At 36.1% G+C, this 13,718-nt stretch overlaps 1 protein-coding gene across 1 annotated transcript; it reads right to left on the bottom strand.

The window, feature by feature from the left end:
• Positions 1–1,500: 1,500 nt before the first annotated feature.
• Positions 1,501–13,081, bottom strand: LOC131786436 (epoxide hydrolase 4-like). Its single transcript, XM_059103499.2, has 11 exons — positions 12,882–13,081; positions 11,669–11,802; positions 10,850–10,920; positions 9,754–9,832; positions 8,137–8,201; positions 7,165–7,230; positions 6,773–6,824; positions 6,036–6,119; positions 4,186–4,350; positions 3,086–3,159; positions 1,501–2,210 (listed from the first exon to the last, which is right to left on the bottom strand). The coding sequence occupies exons 1-11, from the start codon at positions 13,015–13,017 to the stop codon at positions 2,096–2,098; spliced, it is 1,041 nt and encodes a 346-aa protein (XP_058959482.1). The 5' UTR covers positions 13,018–13,081; the 3' UTR covers positions 1,501–2,095.
• Between the last annotated feature and the right edge of the window lie 637 nt (positions 13,082–13,718).

Genomic DNA, 13,718 nt, shown 5'->3' with positions numbered 1-13,718 from the left:
GCAAGGATAAATTTAGTCGTGACGGTTTACATAAGTCGCTGCGTACCAACAGAATGCAACTTTTAGCATGCACGACTAGTTACGTTGTGGGCCCAAAGCGGGCTGTTTTACGGAGGCAAATGGTGGTAACTCGTAGCGTTGGTAGGAATGAAGATAGTCCTTATCGCGGTGAAAACTTCTAAACTCCTGTAATAACTGTGTAATACATGAACTTAATCAGCCAAAACGTTAAGCCGGAATTAAAGCCCTCGATAAATCTTAAACTTGTACTGATATGAAGGAGAAACACGGCCTGTAACATAACTTTTTTATTTCTAGGAGGTGCAAGTTTCTAAACGAACTGACTGGAGAGCACTACAAGATAATTTGGCCGCCTTAAAGAGATTCTACTTCACGGTCGCCAATTCATATTATCAGCTCGGTTGATAAAATAAACTTACCTTATTCATTTCAAATTCCCTAATTCAAACAACTTTCAATATTTTGAACGAAATGGATTTTTTGGCTCAGGAAAGGTCTTTTTTTGTATGTGTACTTGTGGAGTTGACAAACAAAGAACAATTCTCGAACTAGATAATTGGTTCTATCATCTGAGTTCATAATGTAAATTGGTCACCGTAAAGAGCTGACGTTTCGAACGTTAGCCCTCCGTCTTTCGCTCTAATGGTGGCCGATTACATTATCGGCTCAGTTGAGAAAATCAAATGATCTTGTTATAATCCCCAACAACGCAGTACCACAATTCCTTCAGAGGTAACCCCTTTCTTACTAGCAAGGGAGCAGAATATTTCCTTCCTTGGATCTTTTGATTTAGTTTTAGATAGCATTCCGATTTTTTAAACCATAACTATCTTATTTTTCATCTTTCGTTTCTAATGGTGATATTTTTAGGCAACTGTTGAAATTGTCTTTTACAGTTCTCGAACGTTTTGTTTGTTTCATTCTCCTTTAACTAAAGCTTTTCGGCAGAATTTAAGCCGCAGGGCATTTTATTTCTCAGTAGCTTGAAATCATCTCCTGTAATTAATCCGCTGGTACAAAAGGAACTGGTGTAGAAGCAAAAAAAAAGCGGCGAGATTCAAAACCGTTCAAATAATTTTCGTGACGGAAAGAAAGAGGACCTCAATAATGTATCTTGAGTTCATCTGCTCCGTTAAAAGAAAAGACAGATTATGAACCCTCAACCTTAAGCTGCCTTGTTTCAAGAATTGAGAAGTATATTGATATTAAATAGAATAAGAGACATGGTAAGTTGTAAGCTCGGTAAAGAAATAGAGAAAGATATTTTTTCGTCTTGTCGCGAGCGTAAGACAAAGGAAAAAGTCCCCATGAGGAATCGAACCTCAGACCTTCGGATTCCGCTTTCCAATGCTCTACCACTGAACCGCAGAGACTCAACGGTGAACGAGGTCTATTATGAAGTTCATTTGACACGCGTCCTGCATACTGTTTGGATCAACAATGTCGATAGCGTCATTTTTGTAAATAGTTAGGAATTTCTTTCCTTAAACTCTGCGATATCTGTCCACTGCAGTGGCAAGTAATTCAGCGTCAATAATTCATAGATTGACCAAACCTCCAATGAGAACAGTGCACGTAGCAGGCCAAAAAGACATCAGGGTTTAAATGTATACACACATTTCCAGCTTTACATGCTGTTTGCGTCGACACGAACTGGTAAAATATATAAGGGTTCTCCGGATAAATTTGTCACAAGACGACATAATTCAGGTCTCTGAATGACGAGTAAATAAGAATCCTCACCAATCTTTGATTACATGTTCCTTTACTTTAATTTTATGGAGCATTGAAAATGACATATACGAGACAAATCCATATCACACTATTGAAAACTATTAGCCTCAGACACAACGTACAAAAACTATAGAACAACTTAAAGGAAAATGTTATCTAATTTAATGTCAATCTTGAGAATCTTGATGATGGTAATGGGAATTACCAAATCCTCTCGTTCTACTCTCCTCTCTAAAACCAAGAGCAGACTTTTATGTCCTTGGAAATTTTGGCAGACACTCGTTTTCTTCAGTAGCAGAGAAATCAACTAAAAGACGCATTGAACAGTCCTTGTCTCGTTCTAATCTGGTTTCTGTAGAGATTCCTGTGGATGGACATTGAGAAACTCACGAATGTGTTTGTTCACGTCCTCGCATCCATCGACTTGGACCCAGTGAGTTGCTCCATCAACGTATCTGTTAAAATTGAGAGGAATTCTTAAGCTTGAGCTGCGTTTTTCTTACTGAACCATTTTTATCTTTCTTCATTTTTATTTCGTTAAGTACAAATATACCTACAGGATATAGCATGGCCGCGCAGAGATAAAATAATGTTAAAGAATTATATGTAACCATAGCAACTGCGATCTTTCTACGTGTGAAGATAACAGGTCATCTTTGCGTGTGAAGATATCGTTTTCGCGCGAAACCTCATTTTTTATTTCACTGGTGTTTATATGTCAAATTTTAAAACTATCTCCCACTTAATACATACGTAAGTGGTATAACTTAACATATTCTGATGAATGGAAGCCCATTATTAATGAAAATTTTCCATCTAGCCTAAGTTTTCTCTCCTGCAATTTTTTTTTCACAGCAATATGACGTTCAGTTTATGTTTTAGAATTATTCGCCGAAGACGAAGTGAACATTGCTGAATAATCCCCGAGACGAAGTCGAGGGGATAATTTAACAATACCCACTAATCACCGGAACAATTATACTATCTCTCAGATATTCCTCATCAACAACTTCAATGGCGTATGCGTACAGAAAACAGCCAGAACTGAGGCCATGTTTTGGACGGCCATAGCGTTAGCACTAACGTTTCTTACACCTTATAAATCTTTTTTTACATGGTTTTTTTTAGTACTCGCGGAATCGCATCCTTTTGCGATGAATGACAACCTTATTTCCTTCTTAATTTTTCATGATAAACCAACATGCGGAAACTTAATCGGCGTCAACCGTCAAATGGCCGAAAAATGAAGTCTCTACCACTAAAACGGCTAATTTTTAACCAACAACCATCAGAGATACAACCCTATCCAGACCCTCATCCAAAGTCTTACTTGATCGTCAAGTCTTCCACAAAATTATCAGTTCCTGTCAACGTTTCCATCAACAAAGCCATGTCTTCTTTTCCCTGTAATGCAAAGAGAATTATGGCGATCATTTTTAGGTCCAGCTGATGTCACAACATTAACAATATGGAAAAGTTTAATCAGTCCACGGTACTGTCAGCTATCTACGATGGACAACGAAAAATTTTACTATTACGGTTAAATCACAGTGTCAGTTATGTGGTGAAGAATCACATCTGAGAACTAGTCTGTGATTCGCTTTAGAAAAATAGCACTGACAGATGTGAAATGTAAACTTTGTAAGGCCTTTATTGTCTCATATTTTAGATATTGCTCAGCAGTTGGCACTTTTGCGGGACTCCGAATAGACACAAATTAGAGAATCTTAACAAAAGGGCGCTCAGGATTGTTCTGGACGAGAAGTCTCTGCACTACCAGGAGCTACTGAGCAAATTTAATTCTAGTGATCTGTTTAGTATCAGGTGCCAAGACATGATTAAAACAGTTTTTAAGGCAATCCCGTTTGAAACGATGCCGAAGTACATACGTGGTCTTTTTCAAATGAGAAATACTGAACGCAACCTACAAGGATCAAGGAAACTTGTTACTCCATACGTTAACAGAACCACTTATGGTCTTCGTTCCTTCAGATACACTTCTGCAAATATGTGAAACAAACTGGCTGAGGACCTAAGGTCATTAACGTCCTTGAATGAGTCCAGGCTACGGGTTCGGTCCTCTTAACCTTAATTTTTCATTTACTCATAAATTTATGTGTTTATCCGCTTAGTTATTTTTCAGGATGTTTCAATGGGAAATTCACCGCTTAAGTCTCCTAGTTACGAACATGCAACTCATGTGAATCATATAATCCATTGTATTGGTATATTTCCTGTTGTTTTGCATTTGGAAACAATGGAAGACAATTCTAAATTATTGCAAAAGATGTGAGCAAAAAGACATTTTTCCACTGAAGATCAGAAAACACGCCCAAAAATATGTTAAAAATGTAAGGCTAGCTATTAGTTGAATCTTCGCAAGTGATCGCAAGCAATTTTTAACTGACAGGTTGGATTTTTATCACTCACCCAAACCACAAGGGTTGGAGCCTTGATCTTGGTGCGCCAGTACCCAGGAGGTAAATCTTGGTAAGAAAACGCAGCCCTGTAGTAGTTCAAGGGACCAGTACACCCAGACTGACACAAAGCATACTTGTATGCTTCTACATCTTCTTCAGTGAAGTTTTTGACATTCTGATGAGCAATATAAAAAATGGACACCCAATAAGTGCACGAGTCTAAGGTTCTCTTTGCTTTCATACTGGGTCACAAATATCCTCTTTCGAGGCTCAAACATCCTCTTACAAGGCTCATTTCTCTATATGTGGACTTTTTTCAAACTTAAAGCGACGCTTCTAGTTAAAAAAGGTCCCTTAAGTACAAGGCACACCCATAAAGGATTCATTTTGCAGAGCTAAGGTGATATAGCTAAAAGCAATCGAAGGTGTCGTGACTCATAAAACCAGTGGTTCAGCCATGACATGTTACCAATTCGTCGAAAACTGCTACTTAAAACCGGCCGGAAAAAAGCTACCCGAGCTAGGCACAGCGCTCAGTAAATAAGTCATTGAATATTGTGATAAAAGTTAACGATTCTGCAACTAAAATCAAAACTAGCACTCCTCTAATGAAATTTGGTTCTTCTGCTAAAAAAGCACCCACATGCAAACGATGTGAACAAACGTATAAGTCAAAGTGGCTGTGGGCCACTGAGCTCGGAAAATAAATTATGAAGGGATGAAATACCCAAGCCACTGAATTTACTTGGTATCTTGATAAATTTGATCCACTTACCGAAAAAAATTGTCAGTCTCAAATTACATTTAAACAGGGTAATTTAGTATTAACAACGAGTTGATAACGTAAATTGGCCCACCGTAAAGAGTTTCAAAGGTGACGCTTCGAGCGTTATCCCTTCGTCAGTGCTCTGACGTATGCGCACGATTTGTTTCAGCCTTGGTTGATACCTTATGCACGCAGTCTTAATTTCAATCGAGTTTTCATCCATCAGTAGAATATTTTAGTCTCAAATCTTAGCTTTAGGTTAAATACACACTATTTCTCGGCAGACTGTTCAAATTTTGACCAATTTCTAGCGATCAGCTCAGCCCCACGCAGGAATTCGAACTGAACATACGAAAGCCCTATAAGCTAACGGACTTACCAAAAAGGCTAACAGGATTGGAAAGAAGAAGTGGAAAGGAGTAATTGAGTGATGGATGAAGTGAATTTCGGAACATAGCAAAAACTCGAAAATTTGTTTCAGCCACTTCCCCGTACGCGTTAATGTAACAACGTTTGCATGTGTAAGGCCGTTACGAATGATGGGAATGTTCACGGACGGACCTAAGGGCACGACAACATGTAGTCTACGTTGCCTTGGGCACCGTGGACTAAAAAAATAGATGACGGTTGTGGTTTGCGAAACTTCACATAAAGAAGCACCCAGGGATAAGAATTAGTTTGATAAACTTAGATTTTGGGTTTGGTGACGCGTGTTTTATATCCATTATGGGAAATTCCTTAATTGAGATTTTTGATCGTACTATGCGGGGGTACTAAAGGATAGCCAATCAAAGAAGAGTATCTTGTGCCACGTGGTACAAATGAACCAATCGTAAGTTCGATTGGCATCCAAAATGACGTTGTACAAAATACTTTTCTATCTCTCATCCACTTCTATATTTTATTGATTGGCTCTTCATCCACTATTTTCCAGGAGGAATTTCGCACGTTGGTCTTTATGCAGAGAAGAAAACCGCGAGAGGCCAGAAAAAAACCCTCACAGCAAGGACGATAAACGAAAAAAAGCAAGGTCACTATTGATTATCTCAACTATTAAAGTTTTAACAATCCTAGTTAAATGTATTTATCATTACCTTAAAAACCTCATCGTAAACTTTAAAGTCGTCCATCTCAAGGAAGTACTCTGGAAGGTAAGGCAATTGAAAGAAGAACATGTACTGCAAAAGAAATAAAAACAGATCGGAAAAAGTTTTAACTTCCTAAATTTCAAGTTTTACACTGGGTACCACGCTGATTTCTGTCAATATCTGCATTTATCATCTCCTATTACCCCATTTTACCATAATCATAAGGGCAATGGAACACGTAAACTGTACCATAGTACTACGTTACAAAAATAGGACAACAATCCAGATGAAAGTAGTGAAAATTTTGTTCACAATGAACTACTAAAACTCTAATTTTTCCCTTGCTAGTGCTGGAATTTTTAAAGCAACGAAATTTTAAGCATGTGAGATTTTTTTGCTTGTCATAAACATAATTCATACGTTGGTTTGTCTTTGTCATTGACGCCCGCTTCATTATTTAGGTTGATACAATACTAAGGTAAGGCCGTAGGATGTATTTTGAAGACCAGAAGCCAAAATACGCAACAGTGGAATACTAGTGAGAAATAAGTCAATTATTGGATGGTTTAACCGATAACACAAGCAGACCTTTAGCTCATTGCTAGTAATTTCCTTTGCACGTACAGGGCAAGGATATCATATAACTGAGAGTTATTTGTGCTCTGAGTGGTTCTGATATGGTAGGTAATATTAAAACTACCATGTCATACTTGGATTGTAAAGGAAAATAAATAGTATCTCACCCAGGAAGCACGGAATTGTCTTTTAGATGTCTTCAAACACTTTGAAAAGCATCTGAATAAATAATAATGAAAATAAGTGATTGTTGATATCATTTTGTTTAAGACATGAATGTTGATATTATTGTGTTTAAGCCATGACTGTCCCTGTCCAATGAATATTTATGTACCAAGAGTCATATCTGGATATAAATAAAACGGTACAAAATCTCAAGGGACAGACTGTTTGGTTGCTGGCCCTAATGACCCACTCTGGCAGGTCATTTTTTTGGCAAAAATTTCCTATATAATGATGCGTTTCTATTCATAACAGATACAGTTAAAAAAATAGTTAATGCCAATATTTTTTGTATAACTGGATGACTATTTCTTGCTAAAACTTTAATGATGCATACATTGGGTGTGGAATGTTGCACACAATCAGCCGGTCGACAAATTCAGGGTGAATATGGGTGAAATTCCTGAAAGAAATAAACACAATTAATTTACTTTTTGTTATTAAGTTGTGCATACATTCTGGAGATGATTTAAGTCAAATACTATTTGTATGGACACTGCTGGGAGAGTAAGTAATGTCAGGATTAACCCTTCAACCCTTAAGAATGACTAACATCTAATTTCTCCTTACAATATCATCCCTGAATCAAACATTAAAGTAACAAGAATAAAGGAAATAATCACCAATTAAAGAATGTCTTGATTGTTAAAAATTCTCCTCAACAGCATACTAGGATATGTATAGAGAACAGTATGGAGAATATACTGATGTTGGGGTGTAAAACATCAATTAACATCCATAAGTCAGCCGTACTTAAACAACAACAAAATGGACAATTTCATGAAAATTAATGTCAAGGAGACAAACAAATCATGGACATCACTCAAAAACCTGAAAATCTATGGAGCCACAGGAAAGGCTAGATTTGACCAGCTCTGTTGCAAAAATTGCCCCTAAATTACCAAGATTCAAAATCTCCTTTCTAGCTTTGACACATTTCCTTTTAAATGAGCAAAGAGCCATTGTCAATAAGGTTATAGATATAAATGGAAAAATGTGTAATGCAACACTTGGTAATCACATAGAAACTACTTGGTACACTATATTTTTGAACATCATTTATCTCATTTCTGTGATCAATAAGGTTATAGACAATGGAAAATTGTAGTTAATTTGTTAATTTGGTGTTTTTCTACAAGACCTCTTGTGAACTGAAAGTAATTCTCTCCTCCTTTTCTTTGGGCAAGTATTGAACTATTAGGAGAAGGTAAATCTTTCACACTTCCAGGAGTCAATGGGTTACCGGTAAATGTGTCACTGCTATTGTAGGCTTAGCAACAGATTGTTCCATTAAAAAAAAAAACCTTACCATGCAATGGCACCTCCCCAATCATGAGCAAGCAACACACATGAACTGTAGCCCAGACCCTCAATCTGAAAATACAAATTTCCATGCATACATGAATATCACATAGACATAATTAATATACACTTTCAGTCAATTCAGCAAATAACAATACCCTCTTACTGTAAAGCTAGGATGTGAAAAAAATCATGAGTGCAAGGGGCCAAGTGTAGTTAAGGGTACAGATATAGAGTTCTGTCACCACCAAAAAACTCCTTTGAACTGGTAATAAAGTGTATGAAACAAAGGGCTAATTAAAGGAAAAGCCACACTGACATATAACACCAAACCTATGCAGTGAAGACAGAAAATGTTTATTACTCTTCAAAGTCACAAGTCAAAGCCGATACAAGTATTTCATTACATTAAGGTATCATGGAAGGAAAAAAGGTCATATTCTATAAATTTCCTGAAAGTTTTATATCTTAAGTAAAGAAAATAGAGATCTATTAATTTTTGAAAATTTCATTTAGGTATCTTTTTTACTTTTAATTGTAAACTTCTTTTTGTCACCTAATTATCAATTACAAAACCATTACTGAATTACCATGACACACTGCCGAGTTTTGCACGGTAATGAAATCACTCATTTAATAAGTTCTCTCAAAAAGCTAAAGAAATTTTCCTTGTTATTCAAGTGTTTTTATCAAACTGTTAACATGACCAAAAACCTCTTTAAAAGTCTCTCTTGCCATCCTGGAAAAAGGAGAGTCTCGCAGTTCACATCATAGCAGAAATATTATTGACTACTAGCGTTAGGGGTTTCTACTACACTCAAGAAATGCAGAGGCCAGAATCTTTTTTCTATTTGAATTGCCAAAGGCGTTGGGTTGCAAAAAAATCAGACAATTTCAGTAAGATTTGGAAAGAATGTCAGACATATAATGAACCCAAAAAAAGGTCTCTGGGTTTTTCCTTACATTTTGAGATAAAGTGTCTACATTGAAAACCTCATGAAAAAGTGCTACTATGAAGTTAAAAATCATTCTAAAAAACTAGAGAGCCTTAAAATACAAATTCCAGACATGCTTTTTTGTTCAATATGTGCAGATCACATTCGGATAAAAACAAAGGTTTTCATGAAAATGCATCGACAATCTTGTCTTGTAAAATGTCTCAGCATGAAAAAAATACCCTCCCATTCTGTTTTAACATTTAAAAATGGTCTAAATTATTGAACTAGTGTTTACTAAGCTTAAAGAAAATTTATACTTTTACAGGGATACAGCACAAATAATTCTCATGCTGTTTTTTAATCAGTTTGAAAGAAGACCCTAATTTTCCTTTTGTGATACCTTAATACAGAAAACTTTCTGAGCCATAAGTACATAAACTAACTTGAAAGCAAGCTGTCATAAACAAACTCCCTGTGCAGATTCAATCTAATTGTATCTTTCCAGCTAAGGACATGAATAGCTTTTTCAAAGCTCCAAACCATTTAAAATTGACATTTGTTGGCAATTTGGCTGATGAACTTTCCTATCTTCATCCACATTATTATTATCATTACAATTATTAATATCACCGTTAGTCATTGTCATCATCATTCAATATTACCATAAATCCTAAATTTCAACATACCACTTCTTTGACATCATTCACTAAGTATGAACCCTTGTACTGGTCCTTTCCTATTGGATGATCACTTTCTCCATAGCCCCTAAATGAGAGAAGGCATTGAGTGCCACTGTAAAGGTGCACTCAGCACATCTGGTAATTGTATAGCCCTACTAGGCCTTAATCAACCATAACTGAGTACAAAAAAAAATTTCTACAGCAATTACAATAAAAATCCAAGTAAAAGAATTTTTTGCTGTGGGGGGCTCACCATTAGAGTGACTAAAAACTAATTTCCCCTTTAGCAGACAAGTAATAAGTTACAGAGAATATCAACTGTAAATGTTATTTAACTTAGCACCAAATTTTTTAAAGTACAACTACAGCCAATGTATAGCTGCCAGTTAGTTGAAAAAGTATTAAGATCTTGGGAGTAAAAGGGCTGGAAGCAACAGCATTTCAAACTGCAATTGTTTTGTCTCCTTAGCAAGTAGATAAAATTTGGGTGACTAGTTAGAAGCTCATGTCATCAGTTTGGCAACATGGCAGTTACAAAATAAAAATGTGATAGAGTTGTTCATTATTAATAGCTTATTAAGTGAAATAAACATTTCCATAAAAATCATTGGCAACCTTTGTTTAACTTTGAAACAAATTTGCCATTTTGCTCTCATTTTTTCCATCATCAAGCCTTAAGACATCAGGTGATAGTCAGAAACTGATTGCTTGCCTGCTTTTCCTCTTCTGGAAACTATATACAGATTTTAGGTCACAAAATACTGAGGTTTAAACAAGTTGAACAACCCACCCAGTCTGAAAAAAATTTTGGTGGGTCATTAACTATTGAACAATATATTTGGCAACATAATTATCATCATCATTGTTGTAACAATATCACAATATCACATAGACCTGCACAGCAAAAAAAAGTTCTTTAGACAAGTATATATTGTTCACAAAGAAACCTGTTACAACAAAATCACCAGGCATCTGCTTGATACTGCTGGTGTTCACTTCCCTTTGATCAAATTATTTTATAAATTTGCAATCACATGAACATCAAAACATCATTATTGATTATAATTTTTACTTTAATTCATAAACAATTTTTACAATCTACCTCAAATCTACTGCAACCACCCTGTAGTCATCACTGAAAGCTTTCAACTGATATCGCCATGAATACCAAAACTGCAAGTTCAAAACAAAAAAAATAACTTCTTCCCAACTGAGCATGAGGGCCGCACCGCTCAGTTTGCACTGCCATGATCATGGCAGTTCAGACTGAGCACAGCAAGGTCTGTACTAAAACAAGCAAGGGCCAATATTCCCCAGCATGACTTAAGCAAGTGAAGTTGGAAAGTAATTTATTACACAGCACTCAGACCAAACTTGTTGATTTGAATTTTCTGACTTTCACAGCAAAAATTCACAGTGTAAGACTGTTTCTGTAGAAATGATTTGTTTTGCAAAATTTGTACCAAGTAAGAGCCCATTAGAATGCTCTAATTTACCTCAGGACTATCATTCCAAATAATAATAATGCTTATTAAGAAAGAGAAGATGTAAACTGCTGCACAGAAATGAAAAATTGTCCTGTACAGTACCTGACCAGTAAGTTAACACACCTACAGTTTATTCTAAGCAATCATATTTGTATACCATACACTAAAGAGACTGTAAATAACTGATGCATAGTGTCTAACTTAAAAAATTAACATGAGAGGTTTGAAAATCAAATGAAAAACTCATTCTTGATCAAATACACATTATGTTTGAGAGAGAATGGTATGGAATATTTTGTGGGTCAACACAATCTCATTCAGCAATTCATCAGTTAGAAAGAAAGATTTGCATGTTATATGTTATTAATGATATTATGTAACTCTAAGAGATACCCCTGAAAGGTAACATGTCTATAAAGTGATTATTAACACACCTCAGGGAAGCCATGAAGGCAGAGCATGAGTGGTTTTTGTGGATCACCTTTGGCCACATAATGAATTTTTATGTTTGAAGCTGTTCTTAGAAAGTGGTGGGTTCCAAGTTCAGGGTTTAGAAGGCATACTGGAGCTGAGGACACAAAAGATAAGGAAAGCAAACTCATTGAAATACTAAATAATCAATGGCTTAAAAATTAACAATACAGTAAACTTAAAACAGTTTAACACAACTAGTTAGAACAACTAATTATAGCTTACATCTTTATCCAACTACAGATAGTTCAAACAAAATATTGAAGGATATGGCTTACAGTAATAGAGGCTGATAACTAACATGTTCTCTTGAATTTCTTGTCTGCCTTGTGATATTTGTCAGAGAATTTTGACTTAAAACCCAATGAGACACCAATGCAAAATTTCCTTGAATTTCAGTGTTTCAGGGTAGGCAAACAAAACAAATTTTCCTCCCCTACCCACTGGGGAAATCTAATGACTTATTATCTCTCTTCTACTTTTAGTTGTATTTTTTTTTCATAAATCATAATCAGAGAATCACAAAAAACCTACGTTGGAAATTCTGTTCTACATTAGAAATTATCATGCAAATTATTGATAGGTCCAAGTCTTGAAAGACAGGTAGTCGCGATAAAGCCCTTTTTGGTGGGAAACAAATTCAGTCCGGATCGTGGACTTCCATAGACAGCTAATCTAACTTGCATTAAGATCTTCCTCGGATGTCCCACTTTCCACAGCACTACAAAGAACAACATGCTGTAATCGCGTATCCCTGATCGATTATAGGTTCTTTAGACCTCACCAAGTTGGCATGGCTATCTACAGACATTTCTCTAAAATAATAACATAAATAAATGTAACAAGAGCAGGTGATTAAATTATTTCACGCCGTTTTTGTTCCTTCAATTAAATTGAGGCGTATATTTCTTTTCACTCAATCAAAATAACAGGAAATTATTCAAGAAAAAAAGGCGACAATAACTGGGATTGCTCCAGTACTAAGATGGGAAGGGAAGGGGAAGGAATAACCTTCGTTATAAACCACGTTTCATATACATTTGAAAATACATTGTGTATAAAGTACGCTTGGGTAATAACTCTCTAACTGACAAATACCTATTAACAGGCTATGAATTAAACGAAGGACAATTTCACTTAAGATGAGTGATAACAAAATTGGGTTGATTCACTTACGGGTGTCTCTCCGCTTTGCTCGGGAAGGGATTTCAAATCGACGTATTATCTGCCATAAGACTGCGAAGGATGCCAAAAGCCCATAAAATGAAGCCAGGCTGTAGATAAATAACGTCTCGATGAGTTTACTCGCCATACTACTACGCTTCTCGCATGCAGCTGTGTGACAGCAAAAATATGTACCTGTGACTGCTTTGATCTTTGATCGAAGGTCACATGTTATGCTTCCTGATGTGATCCTTTGTCACGAAATGTTTGCTGATCAATTCAAAGAAATGACCTCGCAGGTGAACTTTGTTCGGAAGAATTGATCAAAAGAAGCAATATTTTCAAGCTTCTTTTCAGCACTTTTTGTGAGGGGATCATTTTGCTTGAACATTGTCCTGATTCAAAATATGGTTTATTTCATTTGATTGTCAGCTTATCATTTTATCGCAATCAACTACGTTTTGCACGTCTTATGCAGGAGCTAAATTTCCAGAGAACTGAAGAAATTTTCAGCAAAATCATGAAAAAATCCCCCGATTTTCTCTGTTTAAATTTTAGGGGGTTTCCTCTTCACTGGAATCTCATTATCAGCGAGAAGTCTGGGAAGGGTTGCTTTTAGGTGACGTCATTAATTATGTTGTCTGAGGGCCCGGACGAACTGGGCAAATTTTGTTTATTTTGCGAAAAAATCTGTCACCAGTTCCCTCAGATTTTGTCAAGGCTTACCAAACCTCAGAGACGCCGTCGCTTGCCTCGGAGCAGGACAAATTTTTGTCAGGCGTGAAATCTGACAGATTTGTCAATTTACACGCCATGATTTGAAGAACAATCTCAATCAAGAAAATTTGA

This window comes from Pocillopora verrucosa, chromosome 12, assembly GCF_036669915.1.
Source record: "Pocillopora verrucosa isolate sample1 chromosome 12, ASM3666991v2, whole genome shotgun sequence".
NCBI classification, from domain to species: domain Eukaryota; kingdom Metazoa; phylum Cnidaria; class Anthozoa; order Scleractinia; family Pocilloporidae; genus Pocillopora; species Pocillopora verrucosa.
This window is presented reverse-complemented; position numbering and strand designations above follow the sequence as displayed.

Excerpts from the sequence above, each read along its gene's own strand:
- LOC131786436 (XM_059103499.2), bottom strand. The coding sequence starts at position 13,017 with ATGGCGAGTAAACTCATCGAGACGTTATTTATCTACAGCCTGGCTTCA. Across the intron at positions 8,202-9,753 it reads TGAATGATGTCAAAGAAGTG|ATTGAGGGTCTGGGCTACAG; the intron begins GTATGTTGAAAT and ends TTGTATTTTCAG. Across the intron at positions 7,231-8,136 it reads TGGGGAGGTGCCATTGCATG|GAATTTCACCCATATTCACC; the intron begins GTAAGGTTTTTT and ends TATTTCTTTCAG.